This window comes from Diabrotica undecimpunctata, chromosome 7 (genome assembly GCF_040954645.1).
Source record: "Diabrotica undecimpunctata isolate CICGRU chromosome 7, icDiaUnde3, whole genome shotgun sequence".
Taxonomy (NCBI): Eukaryota; Metazoa; Arthropoda; class Insecta; order Coleoptera; family Chrysomelidae; genus Diabrotica; species Diabrotica undecimpunctata.
This window is the reverse complement of record NC_092809.1, coordinates 158476697-158495556: the sequence shown is the minus strand read 5'-3', so window position 1 is coordinate 158495556 and position 18860 is coordinate 158476697. Positions and strand designations below refer to the sequence as shown.

The 18860-nt window shown below is 33.1% G+C and overlaps 1 protein-coding gene across 1 annotated transcript in view; it reads left to right on the top strand.

Moving 5' to 3' along the window:
* AcCoAS (acetyl coenzyme A synthase) overlaps positions 1 to 18860 on the top strand; it is a 99343-nt gene that overhangs the window by 29300 nt on the left and 51183 nt on the right. The window contains exons 2-3 of the mRNA XM_072538612.1: positions 13383 to 13578; positions 16828 to 17061. Of these exons, the coding sequence (XP_072394713.1) occupies positions 13383 to 13578; positions 16828 to 17061 (430 nt within the window). The remainder of the gene's footprint in view (positions 1 to 13382; positions 13579 to 16827; positions 17062 to 18860) is intronic.

Genomic DNA, 18860 nt, shown 5'->3' with positions numbered 1-18860 from the left:
TCTTGGATGCCGTTCTGGACTTCATCCGTCACCCTTGATAAGGGACCCTTAACAGTGCTAGCTTCCCGGGTCAATAAGCTCCTGGAATATGCGGAAAGTAGGGATTGATTCACTTTCCCTGATTGGTCTATTCAATAGAATCCAAGGGACTCCAAAGTAGTTCCTACCCGCTACCCCCTGCGAGTGACACAAAGGCGCATGAAAAGAACGATTCTCGACGTGACAATTTTGGCCGATTTTATGACTCTTTTATGTTCATATTTATATGTATTAAAATGGAGTTTTAATTCTGTTTTTATCTTTGATATTAATACCGTTTCCTGATATTAGTACATCGTTTTTTTTCTTTTAGTCGCTCAGTAATAATTCTTGTTTTAGTTAAATAATTTCGTAATTCCTTGATTTAGCTTTCATATTTTCTGTGACTACCATGAAAAATTGGTTCTGAATTAGTCAATATATCAGTTTTTTGTCTATTTTCTTCTTTTGCTATTTTGCTCTTCACTTTCTTTATATCGGTTTCCATTTTCGTAATTGTCTTCAGTATTATATAAAGCCGAATATTCTTATACTTTACAAAGTGTTGGTATTTTCTTTTTCTTTACAAACGCATGGACAGTTTTACCGGTTTGAGTTTTAATATATTTCCAAAGTTCTCTGTGGTTAATTTTAAAAACTGCCCTTTTTGTTTTTAAGTGTTTTGTTACTCATGTGACAATCATAGAGTGATCCTAGATACAGCTGACGATTCTGGCTTACCGAGTCTCATGATAATTCAGATGTCCGAGTCTCATAATAATATTTACAGTTATTTGAAAGTTTACTACTTTCTACATAGTTGATATAACTAACTGATATAAGATAACAAGATAACTTCCTAAATGTAATCACATTTAACAGGTGTGTATATTTTCGAAGTAGAATTAAGACTCTTATCACTGTATTTATATACAGAAAATAACATCTTTTACAGGTGTGTACCCTTTCGAAGTATAATTAAGATTCACTTATCACTATACTTATCTTAAATAAAGAAATTATACAATTATCAAGCGTATTACTTTAAGTAGATAAGAAAATAAATTGCCGCAAATAATCTAAAATAAACTATGCAAAACAAAGCAGGAAATAACTGTTAATATTGATAAGGAGAATATTTCATATAAGAAGCGGTATTATTTTAGAAAATTAGAAGATATCGAGAAAATGAAAAACTTATATTATATTTGGGTGACTTTAATAAATGAAGTATCAAAAGTACGTGTACATATGAAAGTACATAAAAGCTATTTTATTGATATACTCACATTAGATGATGGTAGAGTTACGTTAACCACTTCATCAGTGTGAGCTGTGTGGACTGAAGTAAGAATACCGTAGTACGAAAAAACAAAACGTTTAAAAGTGATTGCCTTTAACGTTTGCTACATAATCAGCTGTCAAAACTAACTCCAGAAAGTAAAACAAAGCTTTTTTACAAGAAATGACATAATATTATGTGGCAACTTAGTATTAATATAAAAATAAACAACATCAAATAGATAATTTTGGAAGAGAACAGAATCGCAGATTATGGGCAGGCAAACTAGTACCTATAATAAAAATTACAAAAATAGAAACAATAACATGGCTATAACCTTCTATTACTGCCAAATTCCATACTTATTTTTATTTAGTCTGGCGATCCAAGTCACCTAGGGCTCAATAATACGAAGAGTCTCAGCAGAGCTCAATCCTTTCGATATTGTAGGTATCTGGGGTAAGTGAATTTTCCTCTTAGAGGGAGTGTGAGCCATATGGCTAAATCTGGACAATAATAATAATTAATAACTTCGACAAATTCTTTGGTCGATCTAGTACACTTCAATAACTCATTAAGTAGCTATATTACATGTCATTATTTAAAAATAAAAGTTATTAACTTATAAATTAGTGCAAAAATCAGAGTTTTTTGCAATCATCTCGGTCAATCGTTTATCTCTATGTTATCGTTGTAATTATCCCTTGTGGCACATAAAGGAACTCTTGTATTTATTTGATTTATATACTTTTTTTTTGATAATTATTGAAATTGAATTTGTTGTTTCTTCTTCTTCTTTAAGTGCCATCTCCACGACGAAGGTTGGCAATCATCATGGCTATTCTGACCTTCGAGGCAGCTGCTCTGAACAATTGCTTTGAGCTGCAACCAAACCACTCTCTCAGGTTCTTCAACCAGGAAACACGTCTTCTTCCTACGCTTCTACTACCCTCTATTTTTCCTTGAAATATGAGTGTCAACATGTTGTATCTTTGCCCTCACATCACATGTCCGAGATATTGCAATTTCCTTTCTTTTATTGTATTTTCCATTTCCCTCTCTCTGCTTATTCTCCTTAACACTTATGTATTCGTGACTCTATCTACCCATGGAATCCTTAACAATCTTCTAAATATCCAATGTCAGATTTTTGCTGCATAAAATCTTTTTTATTTTCACGAAGTTGGCACGTGCTTTTTCAATTCTGACTCTTATTTCTGCAGTATAATGGTTATTTTCTGTGATAATCGTTCCCAAGTAAGTATATCTTTTTACTCTCTCAATCTGCTGGTCGCCTACCGTTATTATTTCGTTTGTATTGTTGTTCTTGCTAATTTTCATGAATTTGGTTTTTTTGATAAGAGAGAGTCCGTATTCTCCACTATATCTTAATGTTTTGTTCATTATTCTTTCTAAGTCTTCCAACGTGTCGGCTATTATGACTGTATCGTCGGCATACCTAATGCTGTTAATTAAACTTTCGTTCACTTTTATGCCGACTCTCTCGTTTACCAAAGCTTCTTGTATGATTTCTTCAGAATAAGCATCAAACAATAACGGCGACAGTATGCAACCTTGCCTGACCCCTCCACTTCTTCTGACACTTCTCTTCCAATTTCCACATTTGATCGTTGGCTGTAGTATAAATTTGATATCAATGTTACATCCCTCACATCCAGATTCTTGTTTTTGAGTACTTCTATAAGTCGGTCATGCTTTACCTTATCGAATGCCTTGTTGTAGTCTATAAAGCATACATAAAGATTTCGATTAACATCCAAACATCTTTGGGTCAGCACGTTAAAAGAAAATAGTGCCTCTCTTGTGCCCACTCCATTCCGAAATCCAAACTGGGAATCACTAATATCCATCTCCAGCTTAGCGTGTATTCTATTATGGATGATTTTTAGCAGGGTTTTTAAGGTATGTGACATTAGACTGATCGTTCGATAATCACTACAATTTTTGGCATTTACTTTTTTTGGCAGACAAATAACTGATAGCATTTCACGTGGAATGATTCTTGTGGAATCATTCCACGGTTTGCTGTTTAATGATCTAATATTTTATGCTGCTATGCTGCTATTATTAGTATATTTTTTGTTTTATTTTTGATTTTGTTGTAATTTTTTTCATCAGAGTATTTTCCTATTCTTTCGTTGGTCGATTCTGTTTCAAGTATTTTTACGTGATCTACACAAATTTACAAGTTTTTTTAATTTTGGTTAAGTTGCTTGCTCACCCATTAACAATCCTTCGTTATCTAGAATTGGCAACTGAAATTATACCTAATCGATCATCTGAATCTACTGGACCCACCCCAGACAGCTATAAGGAACAACACAGGCGAAATTAGTCAAAGTTTATGCATATTATGGATACAGATAATATTAATGCTGATAATTGTTACAATGAACCATTATTTAAATTTTTGAACAAGGGATATTTTCTTATTTTCGCTGATCATCCATTGCATCTGACCTCTCGTTGCAGTGCAAGTTGCTATAATTTATATTCTTTATGTCTTATGTGTAGTTTTAATTTTGTTTGATTTAGCAACTTCCTATGCATCACAGGTTTAATATTTTAAGTATTCGGTGCCCGCAATATTTTTATCAGGAGTGTACTAATTGATTTTTAATATTTTTCCAGTTGCTGTTTAATTAGGTATTAAGGTTAAGTGGTAATTTATTTAAATACATGTATATTATATTAAAAAGTAATTAAGAAAAACCACTTTACTTTATCTGTTTAATGTCAATACAAAGATAAAAAATAAATAAACAAAAACTTAAAAAAATAAAGACGTAATAATTATGCTGAACATTAATTTTGTCTCTGAGTTGTATTATCCAATATAAATTTTAAAAGGTTTATCAAACCATACAAGATTCAGTAATACACCATAAAGGAATTCATGGAAAAATGCACATAGAATATTGTTAAAGATATAGAAATCTTTTTTGTCATGTTCACAATGTTCACAAAAATCATATTTCTAGGAGGAACTGTGGACAAATTCGATGTAAATATCAGGATCAGGAGCGCTACATAGAGCATTTTAGGTACTCAATCCACGTATTCTTTTCTACGTGTTTTGGTTCTATTAGTACCTTTACCTCTGTTCTTTGACGTCTTATGAAGTGCTATATTTCCTTTTGCAGACCGTAAGACTCATGTTCCATTTCCACTTCTGTACAAAACCATGGTGTTCTTTGCGTTGGGAACGATTTATTTTTATTTATATTTCTTTCGCCAAGAACTGCCTTAGTCGAGGCTAAGATATTAGACTTAATTTTTGCACAGCTTTCTTCGACTCAATCACTTACGTGATATAATATATGTTTCTGCTTTTTTCGGTTATTCTTTTTTGGAATAGATATCTTGTGGGGTCATCCTGTAAGCTTTTTCTTTTATCTTTGTGGTATATTCTGGTGTTTTGTTATCACATATATGTGTTTTCATTCAGATTTTGCACAATACCAATTTATGATCGCTTCCTATTTCTGTTGATGTTAGTGCGCTTACATTCAAGATTTGAGAGGGCTGTAACTCTCTATTCGACAGAATATAGTCTATCATACGTCTTTGTCCTCTACTGTTTTCAAAAGTGTATTATGTATTGTTCTTTGTGAGGGAAGAATGTATTATTAATACCTATCTCGTTAAATCGCTTTTTTATTCCTGGAGCTACATCATGGCCAACACAGGCATTAAAATCACCCATAATGATTATTATATTCATCATTTGGGGTCTCATTTATTACAGTTTAAATGTGTTCGTAGAAGTTTTCCCTTGTGGTTGTATCTCTGTTGTTCTCTGGTGCGTAGATTGCTATTACCTTCAGAGGTTCGACATCCAGTTTTTTAAACTTAAATATTGAAAATGGATAATATTTCGATATGGAAGCTGAATGACTTTAGATCAACTTCCAAAAGATGCTACTATCTACTATGGAAAAATAAACGTATTCATAAATATTTTTAATAAGTTGTACAGAATGAAAATTAATTTATATAATACATCTATATAAACTTCTATTTACTTTAGGAATATTGCCTGGTATCATGATCTCTGTTTATTTATTCTAAGATAATTTGTGTGTCGCTAATATTTTGTACTTTATACCATGGATTTGCATACAATGTCAATTTCCTAAAACGATAATAATCATTCAGGGACACTACTTTAGAATGTATAAACTTACTTTAAAATTTACATTTTAAAAACTAGCGATTTTACTGAAATACTTGCGTGTAATGATAAACAAAATCAATAGCGTCATTTGCCAACGTAGTTTTTTTCGTGTTTCCCATGCATTGATGGTTTTTTTGACCTTGTTGTTCAATACGGCCTATTATTTGTCAATGCTTTGTATATTCCATACGGTATTCTTCGAATCTACTTACATAGCCTTAATTCTATTATTTAAAAAATCGTTTAGACACAGAACTCCAAGTGCCTACTTTTAGGTTAAATCCAAGTTAATATCGACACATCATATTTTCAAACAGCAAACAATTGTTGAGTGAGTAATCAGTACATAATTCTCGTTTTTTAAATAAAGCATCTACACGTCTGTGCATTCCAACAATTACTTTAAAAAGGTAGCCACTATAATACAGGGTCTTCTAATAGGAACTTTGATCCATGACTTCATAAAGGGACCAAATTTTAAAAATTGGTGGCAGCCATATTGTTAAAATTATATCTGCCAAATTCATAAGGTATAACCTTATGGATGTCCGCACCTATCGAGGCGCCAGTATTGATTCAGATCATTTTCTAGTTGGCATAAGAATTCGGGCTAGAATCTCAAATGCGAAGAAGGAGAGAAGTACCAAAACAAGGTGTCTTAAACTCCTCAAAAACCCGCAAACAGTAGAAAAGTTTCAAAACTATATCGAAACTAAATACATAACTAAAGAGAATCTAATAATTAGTGAACAATGGGAAATGTGTAAAAATTATATTAAAGACGCAGCAAATAACATTCTAGAGCAGCAAAGACCACCACCACGCAATAAGTGGTTCGATGCTTAGTGCGAGGACATTACAAGAAGAAACAAAAATGCATATAAACTGATGCAGCAAAGAAGAACCCGAGAAAAAGACCAAAAATATAAAGATCTCAGAAGGGAAGAGAAGTACATTCTTTGGAGAACAAAGCGAACTTATGAAAATAGAATATTGGAAGAACTTGAGGCATTAAAAACGGAAAATTAAACAAGAAAATTCTATAAAAATCTAAATAAAGCAAGAAAAGAATTTAAACCAAGAATCGAACTATGTAAGGATAAGGAGGGGCATATACTTACTACAAAAGAAGAAGTATTGAAAAGGTGGGTGGAACACTTTAAAGAGCTACTTACTATCGAAGTAGAAGGAGCCCTAGGAGCAAGCAACAATATACCATTGGAGCCCCCATCAATTCAAGAAGTACGGCATGCAATAAAACACCTAAAAAATAATAAATCTCCAGGAAGTGATGGTATACTCGCGGAACTTATTAAATGTGGAGGTGCTACTCTAACTAATCATATATATATATATATATATATATATATATATATATATATATATATATATATATATATATAATCATACTGAGAGCCTGAAATGAGGAACAAATCCCGTAATAGTGGTGTATTGGGATCATTTGCCCGCTACACAAAAAGGGTGATCAATTGGAATGTAGAAACTATAGGGGAATAACCCTCCTTGATACAGCATACAAAATATTTTTGAGTATTTTTATATGGTCGCCTGAGTGCATACTCAGAGGAGCTTCTTGGCGAATATCAAAGTGGTTTTAGATCTGGTCGATCAACAACAGACCAGATCTTTGTGCTAAGACAAATACTGGAAAATACCAATGAATGCAATATCGACAAATACCATTTTTTCGTAGATTTTAAATCGGCATATGATAGTGTCCTAAGAAATAAATTGTATGAAGCCATGGATGAATTCCACATCCCCGATAAACTGATAAAATTGGTTAAGGCTACAATGCGTAAAGTTGTTTGCAAAGTCGAAATACAGGGCGAACAATCACAGGCATTTGAAACGCATGTTGGGCTGCGACAAGAAGATGTGCTGGCGTGTCTCCTTTTTAACATAGCTCTGGAAAAGGCGGTCAGGGATGGCCAAATAGACAACAGAGGAAACATTTTTAATAAATCATCCCAAATTTTGGCATATGCAGATGATGTTGACCTAGTTGCCCGCACAACACACAAGCTAGAAGAAATGTATACCACCTTGTCAAATGCCTAAAAAAATATGGGCCTGCAAGTAAATGAGGAGGAAACTAAGATAATGGCATTAACACCCAACAATAGAGCCAGAAACATCGGCCACTAATTCACGGTTGATAACTCTACCTTTGAAGTGGTGGACAAATTCACATACTTAGGCTCCCTGATCACCAAGGAGAACGTCATGACGGAAAAAATCTAGCGAAAAATAATCCTAGCAAATAAATGCTATTTTGGACTGAGTAGACATATGAGAAGCCGAAACTTTAGCCAAAAAACAAAAATAACCATATACAAAACCCTTATACAACCAGTATTGACAGATGGGTCGGAGACATGGACCATTTCCAAGGCAGATGAAAACTTCCTGCTTATATTTGAACGAAGGATCCTGAGAAGAATATTCGGTGGCATCTGTGAAAATGGTGTTTGGAGAAGGAGGTACAACTACGAGATATATCACATACGAGATATCTCACTAATATCATTCAAATCGGTATATCGTTCTTATAGTTATAAATGGTACAACATGATTTATGACTTTGTTTTTTATACTTTTGGCCAAGTACACTGAGGTGGATATAAATGATCGAAATAGGACAGGCAATAAATAGAAAATAAAACTGTTTATGACTGATTCGATAGACATAAAAACAACTATTACTGTAGTTGACAATTTGTCATGTTCTACTGAAAGTAACATATATATATATATATATATATATATATATATATATATATATATATATATACAAGAAATACTGCATATTATTGACTGTCGATATAAACAAAAAACACTTTATTACTTTAAACAGTTTATTAGTGCTGCAGTCAGTAGGTTTGGCCGAGATGTTATAGAAACACTCTTTTGACTTTTGGTCGAGCTTTCGGAATTCTTTTATTCCTTCTTCAAGTCACTGTAATTAGAAGAATGTGTAAATATTTACAACATATCTAAAAATTGTCATTACAACTTACTAGTTGTTGAGATTATTTGTGTAAAGTTATGAGACTCAACATTAAAAACACACATATAAAATATAACATGTAAAATAATGGACAAAATACATTTTATAATTTAGTAGGAAAGTTAAAATTTTGTTAGTGACATCTTTTAATGGTGTGTTTTGATTGATCCACAGAAAACAGAAAAAAACACAAAAATAGTATGATTAAAAAGTAATTAGGAGTTCTTGCTATTATATTAATGGGTTTTTTTCCTTTGCCAAAATACAGGAATCTTCGAAATTAAATTCATCTTTTAAAGTTAATGCATGTTCTGTGAGCGCACATGCGTTTATCTTTTTGGTTTTTATGTCGCTGTGATATGATATTACTCTATTGTAAAAATTACGAAATGATTCTCCGATATACACGTTTTTACAATTGGCACACGGTATAGAATAAACAACATTCGATGACTCCTGTATTGTGACAGGATCCTTTGTCTTTGTGTACAACTTCGATACCGTTTTCACATACTTAGTTGCAATTTTTAAGCCACTAACATTTTTGAAAATGTTCATTAGCTTAGGTGTGAGAACTGGAATATAGGGTAGGCAACCATACGATATTTTAGATTGTGGTAGCTCTGATGTGTTCTGTGTCAATGTCTGTGTCAGTTGTCGGACCTCATTCACCTTTTTATTATGAAAATTTTGGTTTTGGCCCTTAAAACTAGGGTTATCAACTTATCACGCATCGAGTTCAGGGACAAGGGACTAAAAAAGTTGAGATCTATACTACAAGAGAACTCCTATCCTACAGGGCTTTTAAATAAACTCATTTTTGGTTCTCCTTTTCCTTTGCAATTTTCTGTTGAGTGGCATAGCTTTACACAAATAATCTCAACCACTAGTAAGTTGTAATGACAATTTGAGATATGTCGTAAATATTTACACATTCTTCTAATTACAGTGTCTTGAAGAAGGAATAAAAGAATTCCGAAAGCTCGACCAAAAGTCAAAAGAGTGTTTATATAACATCCCGGCGAAACCTACTGACTGCAACCCTAATAAACTGCGTTGTTTGTATATATATATATATATATATATATATATATATATATATATATATATATATATTTGTCTAATCTTATATATCATACTACCGTTGTATTATCCTATCAAAATATTCTTTCAGTACTCACTATCTGATACTGTTGTGTAAAAGAAAGTTCAAGAGCAATTCTAAAAGATCAATATCTTTTGTTACTAAGGAAGTTCAGGGTTATGGCAGAATTATACATTCCTAACAATGTGTTTTAATCGATATCCGGCAAATATCCGCCTTTCAAATTGTAGCTAATATTTTATCTGATATAGTAATTAATGTTATATCTGATTTTACGAGTAGTTAAAAATTGTATTTGAATGTGCAAATAAGTTTGTCCATATAACTTTTTGGTTTAATTAGTGGTATAATTTTTTTTGCTGATATGGTTTATGGAAATAAATTTATAAATATTATCTATATATACACATGTATATATATATATATATATATATATATATATATATATATATATATATATATATATATATATACATATATATGTCTAGAAAGATTTCCGCGGTTAGTACAACTAAACCTAGAGCCACCTCATACTAGCCTTAAGTTACAGCCCTTGGATATGAACGTTTTTGGATCATTTAAAAGATTTTATAATGAAGCAGCCGATAACTGGAGGGTTAGCAATCCTGCACAGCTGATATCCTTAAAAGAAATACCTAAACTTGTTGGAACTGCTTACGTTCGCACTTTTACACATGCCAATATCATAGGTGGGTTTTCACATACTGGTATTTGTCCATACAATCCAGCTGTATTTACAGATAGTGATTTTACCAGTGCGGAAAACCCGCATACTTCCCAAAATAATCCAAATGCATTTGTAAGCCCTGAGGTTACACGGCTATTTCCGAAAGCTCTTCCACGTAAAAAGAAAGCTGGAAGAAAATGTGTGAAAACACGGATTTTAATGGACACCCCTGAAATAGACCAAATAAAAAAAGAATTTGAAGAAAGAGCCAAGAACAAGGAAAAGCAAAATAAAAAAGAGGAGAAAAGGGTGGAAAGAATAAAAAAATTGGGCATTAGAAGATGAAAAACAAGTGTCAGTTAAATAAAATGAAATTCAGATAGTCCTGGAGGACTCTGAACAATCTAACGATTCTTTAAAATTTTCGAGTTCTGATGAGTTAACTGATATCCAGGAACAAATTAAATAAGAAAATGCTGAAGAAAGCTTTATAAATCAAGACGTTTGTTTTTTTTTGACATTTGAATGAGTATGTTCTTGTAAAATTTTCTACCAAAAAGACTTTCCGACATTACGTTGCTAAAGTCATAAATAATAATGGCAACGATTACTACCTATTGTGCATAAGAATAAAATCTCCGGGATACAAATTTGTTTTTCCCGATATTGCAGATGAATGTTGTGCGCAGAGGAATGATCTTGTTAACTTACCAAACCCCTCCTTTACTGGAGAAACAGCTAAAAGATATGGGACCCTGTCTTTTTCAGTTGATTTCTCTAAATATGAAAATTTATTCTAATTAGAAACATACTATAAAAAGGGCTATTAAAATAGCAGAAGAAAATTGGTTTAGCTCGAAGTGTAAGGAGATAGAGTCATTACAACAAAAACATGATTCATTTAACCTCCATAAAAAGATTAAAGAAGCGGCAGGCTTATATAAACACAAGAACACTGGATTCCTGACAGATAATCAGGGAAACATAGTAGGTACTGGAAATAGAGCATAAAAGAGATATTTGGATTAAATACGTAGAAAAAACTTTTGAAGATATACGAAGTAACACTGGTATTACAACAAACACCAATTGCGAATCTGGACCACCATTTACAGTCGAAGAAGTAAAATATGCCATCAAAAGCACCAAAGATGGTAAAGCAGTAGGCCCTGATAATTTTCACTCAGAATTCTTAAAACTTATGGACTATGATGGCATAAAATGGTTGACAAATATATTTAACAGTATATATGATACGGGCGTGGTTCCCCAAGAGTGGTTAGTGTCAACTTTTATAAATCTTCCAAAAAAACCCAATGCGAGAAAGTGCGAAGACTATAGAATTATAAGCCTTATGAGCCATTTACTTAAAACATTTCTAAAGGACATTCACAAAACAATATATACAAAATGTGAGGAACGACCAACAAGAACACAATCCGGATTTTGTGATGCTCTGGGAACACGGGACGCCCTTTTTGCTATACAGGTGCTATTTCAGAGATGCAGGGATGTGAATTGTGACATATACGTATGCTTTATAGATTACCAGAAGGCATTTGACAGAGTAAAACATGACAAATTAATGACTCTAATGCAAGATATTGGAATTGACAACAAAGATCTTAGAATTATCAGAAACATTTACTACAATCAAACGGCCAAAATCAAAATAGAAGACCAGTTAACTGATAAAATTGCAATAGAACGTGGAGTACGACAGGGCTGTATTTTGTCTCCATTGTTGTTCAACATTTATTCTGAATGGGTATTTAAGGAAGCTTTAGACGGTTGTGCGAAAGGAATACTAATAAACGGTGAATGGTTGAATAACATTAGATATGCATATGACACTATAGTTTTTGCCGATAATCTGAATGACTTACAGATATTAACAAATCGCATAACAGAAGTCAGCAACAGATACGGACTAGCTTTTAACATAAAGAAAACCAAATTTATGACAATTAGTAAAAAACCAATACTAAACGCTCAACTTACAATCAACCAACAGCATATCGAAAGAGTCGAGCAATATACATATCTAGGCACCAATTTAAATAGCCAATGGGACCACTCAACAGAAATTAAACAGCGAATAATAAAAGCAAAAGCAGCATTCGTTAGAATGAGAACCATTTTCAACAGTCGAGACATATAATTAAAAACAAAATGCCGTCTATTGAACTGCTACATATTCACAGTTCTGCTCTACGGAATGGAAGCATGGACACTGACTGTTGCATCTATGAATCGGCTCGAAGCTTTCGAAATGTGGTGTTATAGGCGCATCTTACGTATATCCTGGTTTGACAGAGTTACTAATGTGGAGGTCCTGCGTAGAATGGGGAAAGAATGTGAAATTCTCATAACCGTCAAAACTAAAAAGTTGGAATATCTAGGACATGTAATGAGAAATCAAGAACGTTACGGCCTTCTACAGCTGATTCTCCAAGGGAAAGTAAATGGTAAGAGAGGACCGGGAAGAAGACGCATTTCCTGGCTTCAAAATTTACGAAAGTGGTATAACACGACTACCACTAAACTGTTCCGCGCTGCAATAAATAAAGTAAAGATAGCCGTGATGATCGCCAACATCCGGAACGGATAGGCACTTTAAGAAGAAGAGATACATACTATTTTGGCATATTTTTCAAATGTTTCTATTTTAGGGTTAAATAATACCTAGTTAATTTCTTTCATAAATTTGGTTTTAAGTCATGACTTTATCGTTACCTACTACTCTTGTCTCGACCCTGCCTATGCTTGCCTCAAACCTCCCTTTGCTTGTCTCAAGCATCCCTTCATAAGGGAGGTTTGAGACAAGTGCATGTTGTACTTAAATCATTTTTTGCTTAAATACCAATTTTTAAAATAATTATAATATTGCGTTAAAAAACTAAAACCCATAGTTAATCAATATGTAAAAAAACTGTATGCAATTACTAAAGCAAGGCAAAAAATCAGGTCGCTGAAAAAAAGTGGCTCAACCCTCTCCAGTGTCCCCTACTGTGTTTTGTCTTTGTAGATTTTTTATTTAAAATATTGGTTTTGTTCCAGGGAAGGAAACCATCCTGACGATTACAGCAGATTAACCTACAAGAAATTATTGGAAGAAGTATGTAGATTCGCAAATGTACTTAAAAGTAAAGGAATTCAAAAAGGGGATAGAGTAGCTGTATATATGCCCATGATATTAGAAGCCGTAGTTACCATGTTAGCTTGTACTAGGATAGGTGCTGTCCATTCTTTAGTGGTAAGTGTATTTAAAACATTTTATTTGTTATTTAGTACGCTGTTCGTATATTATATACGCTGATACAAAATATTAACCAGTAAAATAATGTTTCATATACCTGCACATTTTTTCTTATTTTCTATGAAAGAAAAACACTTTTTAATCTTTTTATTAAAAAGTTCTTTTTATAGCGAGGAAGGAAAATCTTTATAGGACTGCATTCGATCCATGTGGATAGTAGTGCGGGATTCCTAACGGTCAAAGGCTCCAACCCTTTGAGGAGGGTGTGATGGAAAATCTGTGTCTACATTCCCTTAACCGTTCTCTATCGCATCTGTGATGAGTGTCTTACCACCCGTCAAAATAGCGGAAAGGATAGAAGACAGATTAAGTTGTGAGATAGTACGAGATAAGGCTAGTTATTAGACGTGTCTATTTGACTTCAGTCATAATTATACGGATGACCTCGAAAATATTTTATTTTAATAATTTCTGATGTTAGAATAAATGATTAAATATATTAAGATATATTATAGTAAAAAACATTAATTAGTAGCGATTTTAAATTATAAATCTTTAAGTTTATTTAATAATAAAAATAACTCAACTGAAATATTTGACTAAACTAAATAGGTATGTTCAGTCCGAAAACAATTGTTGTATGTGGAGTTGGCGTAATAGTTAGAGACGTTGTCTATTGATAAGAAGACTGGGGTTCAATTCACTCCAAAGGTAAAATTTTTGTTTTACTCAATAAAAAATATAGAAAATAGGTAACAAGTTTTCGAAAAACTCATTATTTACAATTTATTCTTATTCCAATGTTATAAAATAGAAATACAAAATATTTCAAATTCAATTCCAGTTTTACAGTCTTCAGTTGTGAATGGAAAATAATCCATTGAAGACTGTTTAATGTCAAATCCATCACTAAATTCTCAGTGTTAATATCAATTCCTCTGTACAGGTAATGATTTTCAAAACAATTGACGACATTGGAATGGATGCGCGCGAACAGCTACCTGCTTTATAGCTAACCAAATCATCAAGCCTTCAAGTTATCAAATAATAACACATCGAGATGTGTTTTTTACGGTAAACAGAAACTTTTTATTGAAAAAACAATTCGTGAAAAGGATTTTAACGGTCGAGGAAAAAGTGCAAATTGTTGTCTGGCATGTGAATGGATTATTAGACAACATGATTTGTAAATATGTTTCCAAATAGGCCGGCTCCAGCACGATCAACAATTCAGTCTATTATACGTAATTTTTTTACTTATGAATCCGTGTTCGATCCAAGAGGAGTTCGCAGACGAAGGGAGGTAAATCCAGATTTGGAACTAAAGGACACTTTGATTTGTGCAAGTATTGAGCAAAATCCTACCCAATCAACACCTCGTCTCGGAGAACAATGTGGAATTCCAAGATTTAGAGTAGGTGAAATTTTGTAAAGACATCGATACCGTCCCTATAAACTTCTTAAATCCAACGAACAATTTCCTGGGGATCAATATAGACGTTTAGAATTTTGTCAAACTACAATGGAAATGTCACATCAAGATGAACATTTTTTAGAGAACGTTTTGTTCACCGATGAATGTACGTTTTCATTGCATGGCCGTCACAATTCAATAAATGCTAGGTATTGATCTCGAGGAAATCCTCGTCAGATTTATGTCGCTCGTACATAGCGTCTTTGAAAAGTAAATGTTTGGGGAGGCATAATAGGGAATCATGTCATTGGTCCATTTTTTATAGACGGTATGTTGACTGGGCGGAAATACTTGGAACTTCTGCAAAATGAAATTGTCCCAGCCCTTTGTAATTTACCAATACCTTTCGATTCCATATGGTTTCAACACGATGGTTGTCCTGCACATAATTCTCGCATCGTCAGTTAATATCTCAGTGCGACTTTTCCTAATCGATTAATTAGTGGCCACGGATATTTTTTTATTTTTGTAGAATTTTTACTTATTTAAACATTCTTTAAAAGTTTTTACTTTATTTTCGAAAGTACGACGATATTGTTTTGTCAATAAGATTTTTTGTTTTAACTTTAGTTTTTGTTTAGTTTTGTTTAGTGATTCAAAGCAAAACGATCTTTGCATAATTTCAAATTATAAAAAAAAAACCACACGTTGGTTTTGAACTCTATACGTCTGCGATGTCTGTATCGCAATGTCGAATTCTTACCACTAATCCACGAAGGATTTATAATTATTCCGTGACAAGAGTGTACGAAACTCCCCAAATCATAGTAGAAATTATTCTTGGTTAATAATTTAAAACTTTAGATTAAATAATCACTATTAATTAAATTATTTTATTCACATCAGTTTTTACTTTATGCGAAATTAAAAAATGGAAATACGTCACACATTCGACGTTACTCATAATAATTATGACCGAGGTGATTTAGCTCGAATCTAACGTCTAAAGGTGTGAGACTATCGATAGTGGTAATGTAATGTAATATAAATTATAGGTTTTTCCAATTATTTCTCACCTCTACGAGTTTCATCTCTTTTTATTTCACAAGGTAACTGTGTTTTCTATCTCTTACGTTAAAAAGCCGGGTGGTAAGACACTTATCACTGTATAAAAATAAACATATACTAAACAAGTGTCTCTTCACAGTCATGCATCGCCATCTAGTTAAAATTAGACTCACTTCTTGAATTTCACGCTGAAGATTTTAGCAGTTTCTGTTCATGTTTATTACTCTCATTCATAAGGATAGATTGTGATTTTTTTTTTCGTTGTTTTGATATCAAATATAATGTACTAACTAGAGGAGATATAGATAACGGATATAAAAAGATCATCTAAAATAAGAAATAAAACTTATAAATATGAAAATCAGGTATAGTTTTTGTTAATAGGTACTATAAGTTTAGTTATTTCTATGAATTGTATCTGTATAAGCTTCAAGAAATGTCTTTATTTGCACTTACTTAATTTTATATCTTTTAATTACCTTTGAAAAGTTCCTGTCTTCCTTGTTGACCTTCATATAATTAAATAATCTCTTTTGATGTTTTCGGTTTGTTCAAGGTCCTTGTTATGCATGAATACACACTTTGCGTTTGTTAATTTTGTATTTATTTACCTTGCTATCTTATCTCGACCATATTTTAAGTTTGCTACACAGATTTTTGCAATTAAACGGTTTTACCGTAATAAAAAATATGTACTAAATATAATATTATTTAACATATTATGCTTTCATTATTTTATTGTCAAATATTTTTTTCTATTTCAGTTTGCGGGATTTTCCGCCGACTCTTTTGCCGAAAGAATATTAGACTGTGAAGCCAAAGTTTTGGTTACATCAGATGGAGCATGGAGAGGTGAGAAACTTCTTCAGCTTAAAGCCATCTGCGATCAAGCTATGGCTAAATGTGCACAAAAAGGACACAACGTTGAAACTTGTATAGTAGTATCACATTTAGGAAGAGTTACGTCACCAACAGGCATGCAGTATAGTAGCAATAAGGTAAGGTTTATAATTTAATAAATATCTATGATTTTATCAGTAAAGTATCTAATTTTAAATTTGTACTACCACTGGAAAGTGGTACTACATGTGAAAACTATAGAGGAATTAGTATAATATCGTCGGTAGGTAGACTTTACGGGAAAATTATTAAAGAAAAACTAGAAACTGAAATAATAGGAAAAATTTGAGAAGACCAAGCAGGGTTCACAGTAGGAAAATCATGCCTAGATCATACGTACACATAAGAACAACTGATAGAGAAGAAAATGGCAAAAGGTAGACCGGTCCATCTGGCCTTTGTTGATCTAAAGAAAGCATATGACTCAATACCTAGAGTCAAATTATGGGAAGCAATGAATGATCTCGGAATCCGACAAACACTAATAAAAGCAGTTAAAGCACTATACAAAAAGAAAACAAAGTAGCTATTAAATGTGGAAATAAAGCCTACAATCCATTTAAGACGACAAAAGGACTTCTACAAGGCTGTGCTACGTCCCCTACTCTGTTTAAAATATTCTTGGAAAAGACACTCAAACCATGGAGGAGAAAGTGCGAAGGAATGGGCATACCAGTAAGAGACGAATACCTATACACCTTAAGTTTTGCCGACGATCAAGTAGTCATCGCACAAGATGAAGAAGATCTCAGCTTTATGCTCAGAAAACTAGAAGAAGAATATAAAAACAACGGAATGGAAATAAACTTAGAGAAAACCGAATACCTAACAACAGAAAACAAGGATATGAGAAACCTAGAGATAGACGAGGGAAGACAAATAAATGGAACAGATAAATTCAAGTATTTAGGAACCATAATATCGAACCAGGGAACAACAGAAGAAGATATACAGAAGATAACAGACTGAGACAAACAAGAAACTGTATAAGACAACTAAACTCAGTGTTGTGGGATAAGAACGTTATGATAAAGACAAAAAAGAGAATATATAATACCCTGACAAGAAGTATCCTGACATATGGGTCCGAAAACTGGACAATAAATAAGAGAAATAGAGGTAGAATAAGAGCAGTAGAAATGGAGTTCCTGAGGAGAAGCTGTAGACTTACAAAAAGAGACAGAATTGAAAACGCAGAGATTAAGCGGAGAATGGGAGTGCAATCAGACATAATCGACTATATAGAGGAGAAGAGACTATCCTGGTACGGCCACGTCAGAAGAGCGGACAGAGGACGCTGGATAAACAAAATCAGAGAATGGAGCCCGATTGGAAGAAGAAAGAGAGGAAGACCCCGAAGGTCATTCAGAGATGAAATCGACGAGGCTATGGAGAAAAGAACCCTGCGAGATGGAGACTGGAATGACAGGGAAAATTGGAGAAAACGGTTGAGTGAAGGAAGACAGTGAAAACTGTGGAAATCCTTAGTAGTAGTAGTACTACTACTGGATTTTCTTTCGGTGAGACATTCTTAAATGGTTTTGTAACATGGCTTGATCTTCTGTAGACCATTCCTTTAACAAACACGTTGACGCTCCCATTTTGTAGCGTCGAAGTATCCACGGCCTTACCCACCAACGTCGTTTTTTTTTAATCTTCTGTTTTTCAAGTACATTTTCAAGTTCATTTAAAAGATATTCACTTATTATACCAATTCCAGCACGTACAACTTCAGTCGGCGCCATTTGCAAATGAACAGACTAGTTCAGTCTTGGTGATCCATGTAAACGATAATTACTTTTATCGTCGTAATCAGTTTGGATGGTTCATCCGGGATGATCATCCAAAGTGTACCGTGAAAACGGCCTTAAGCTATAACTAAATAAATATCCACGTA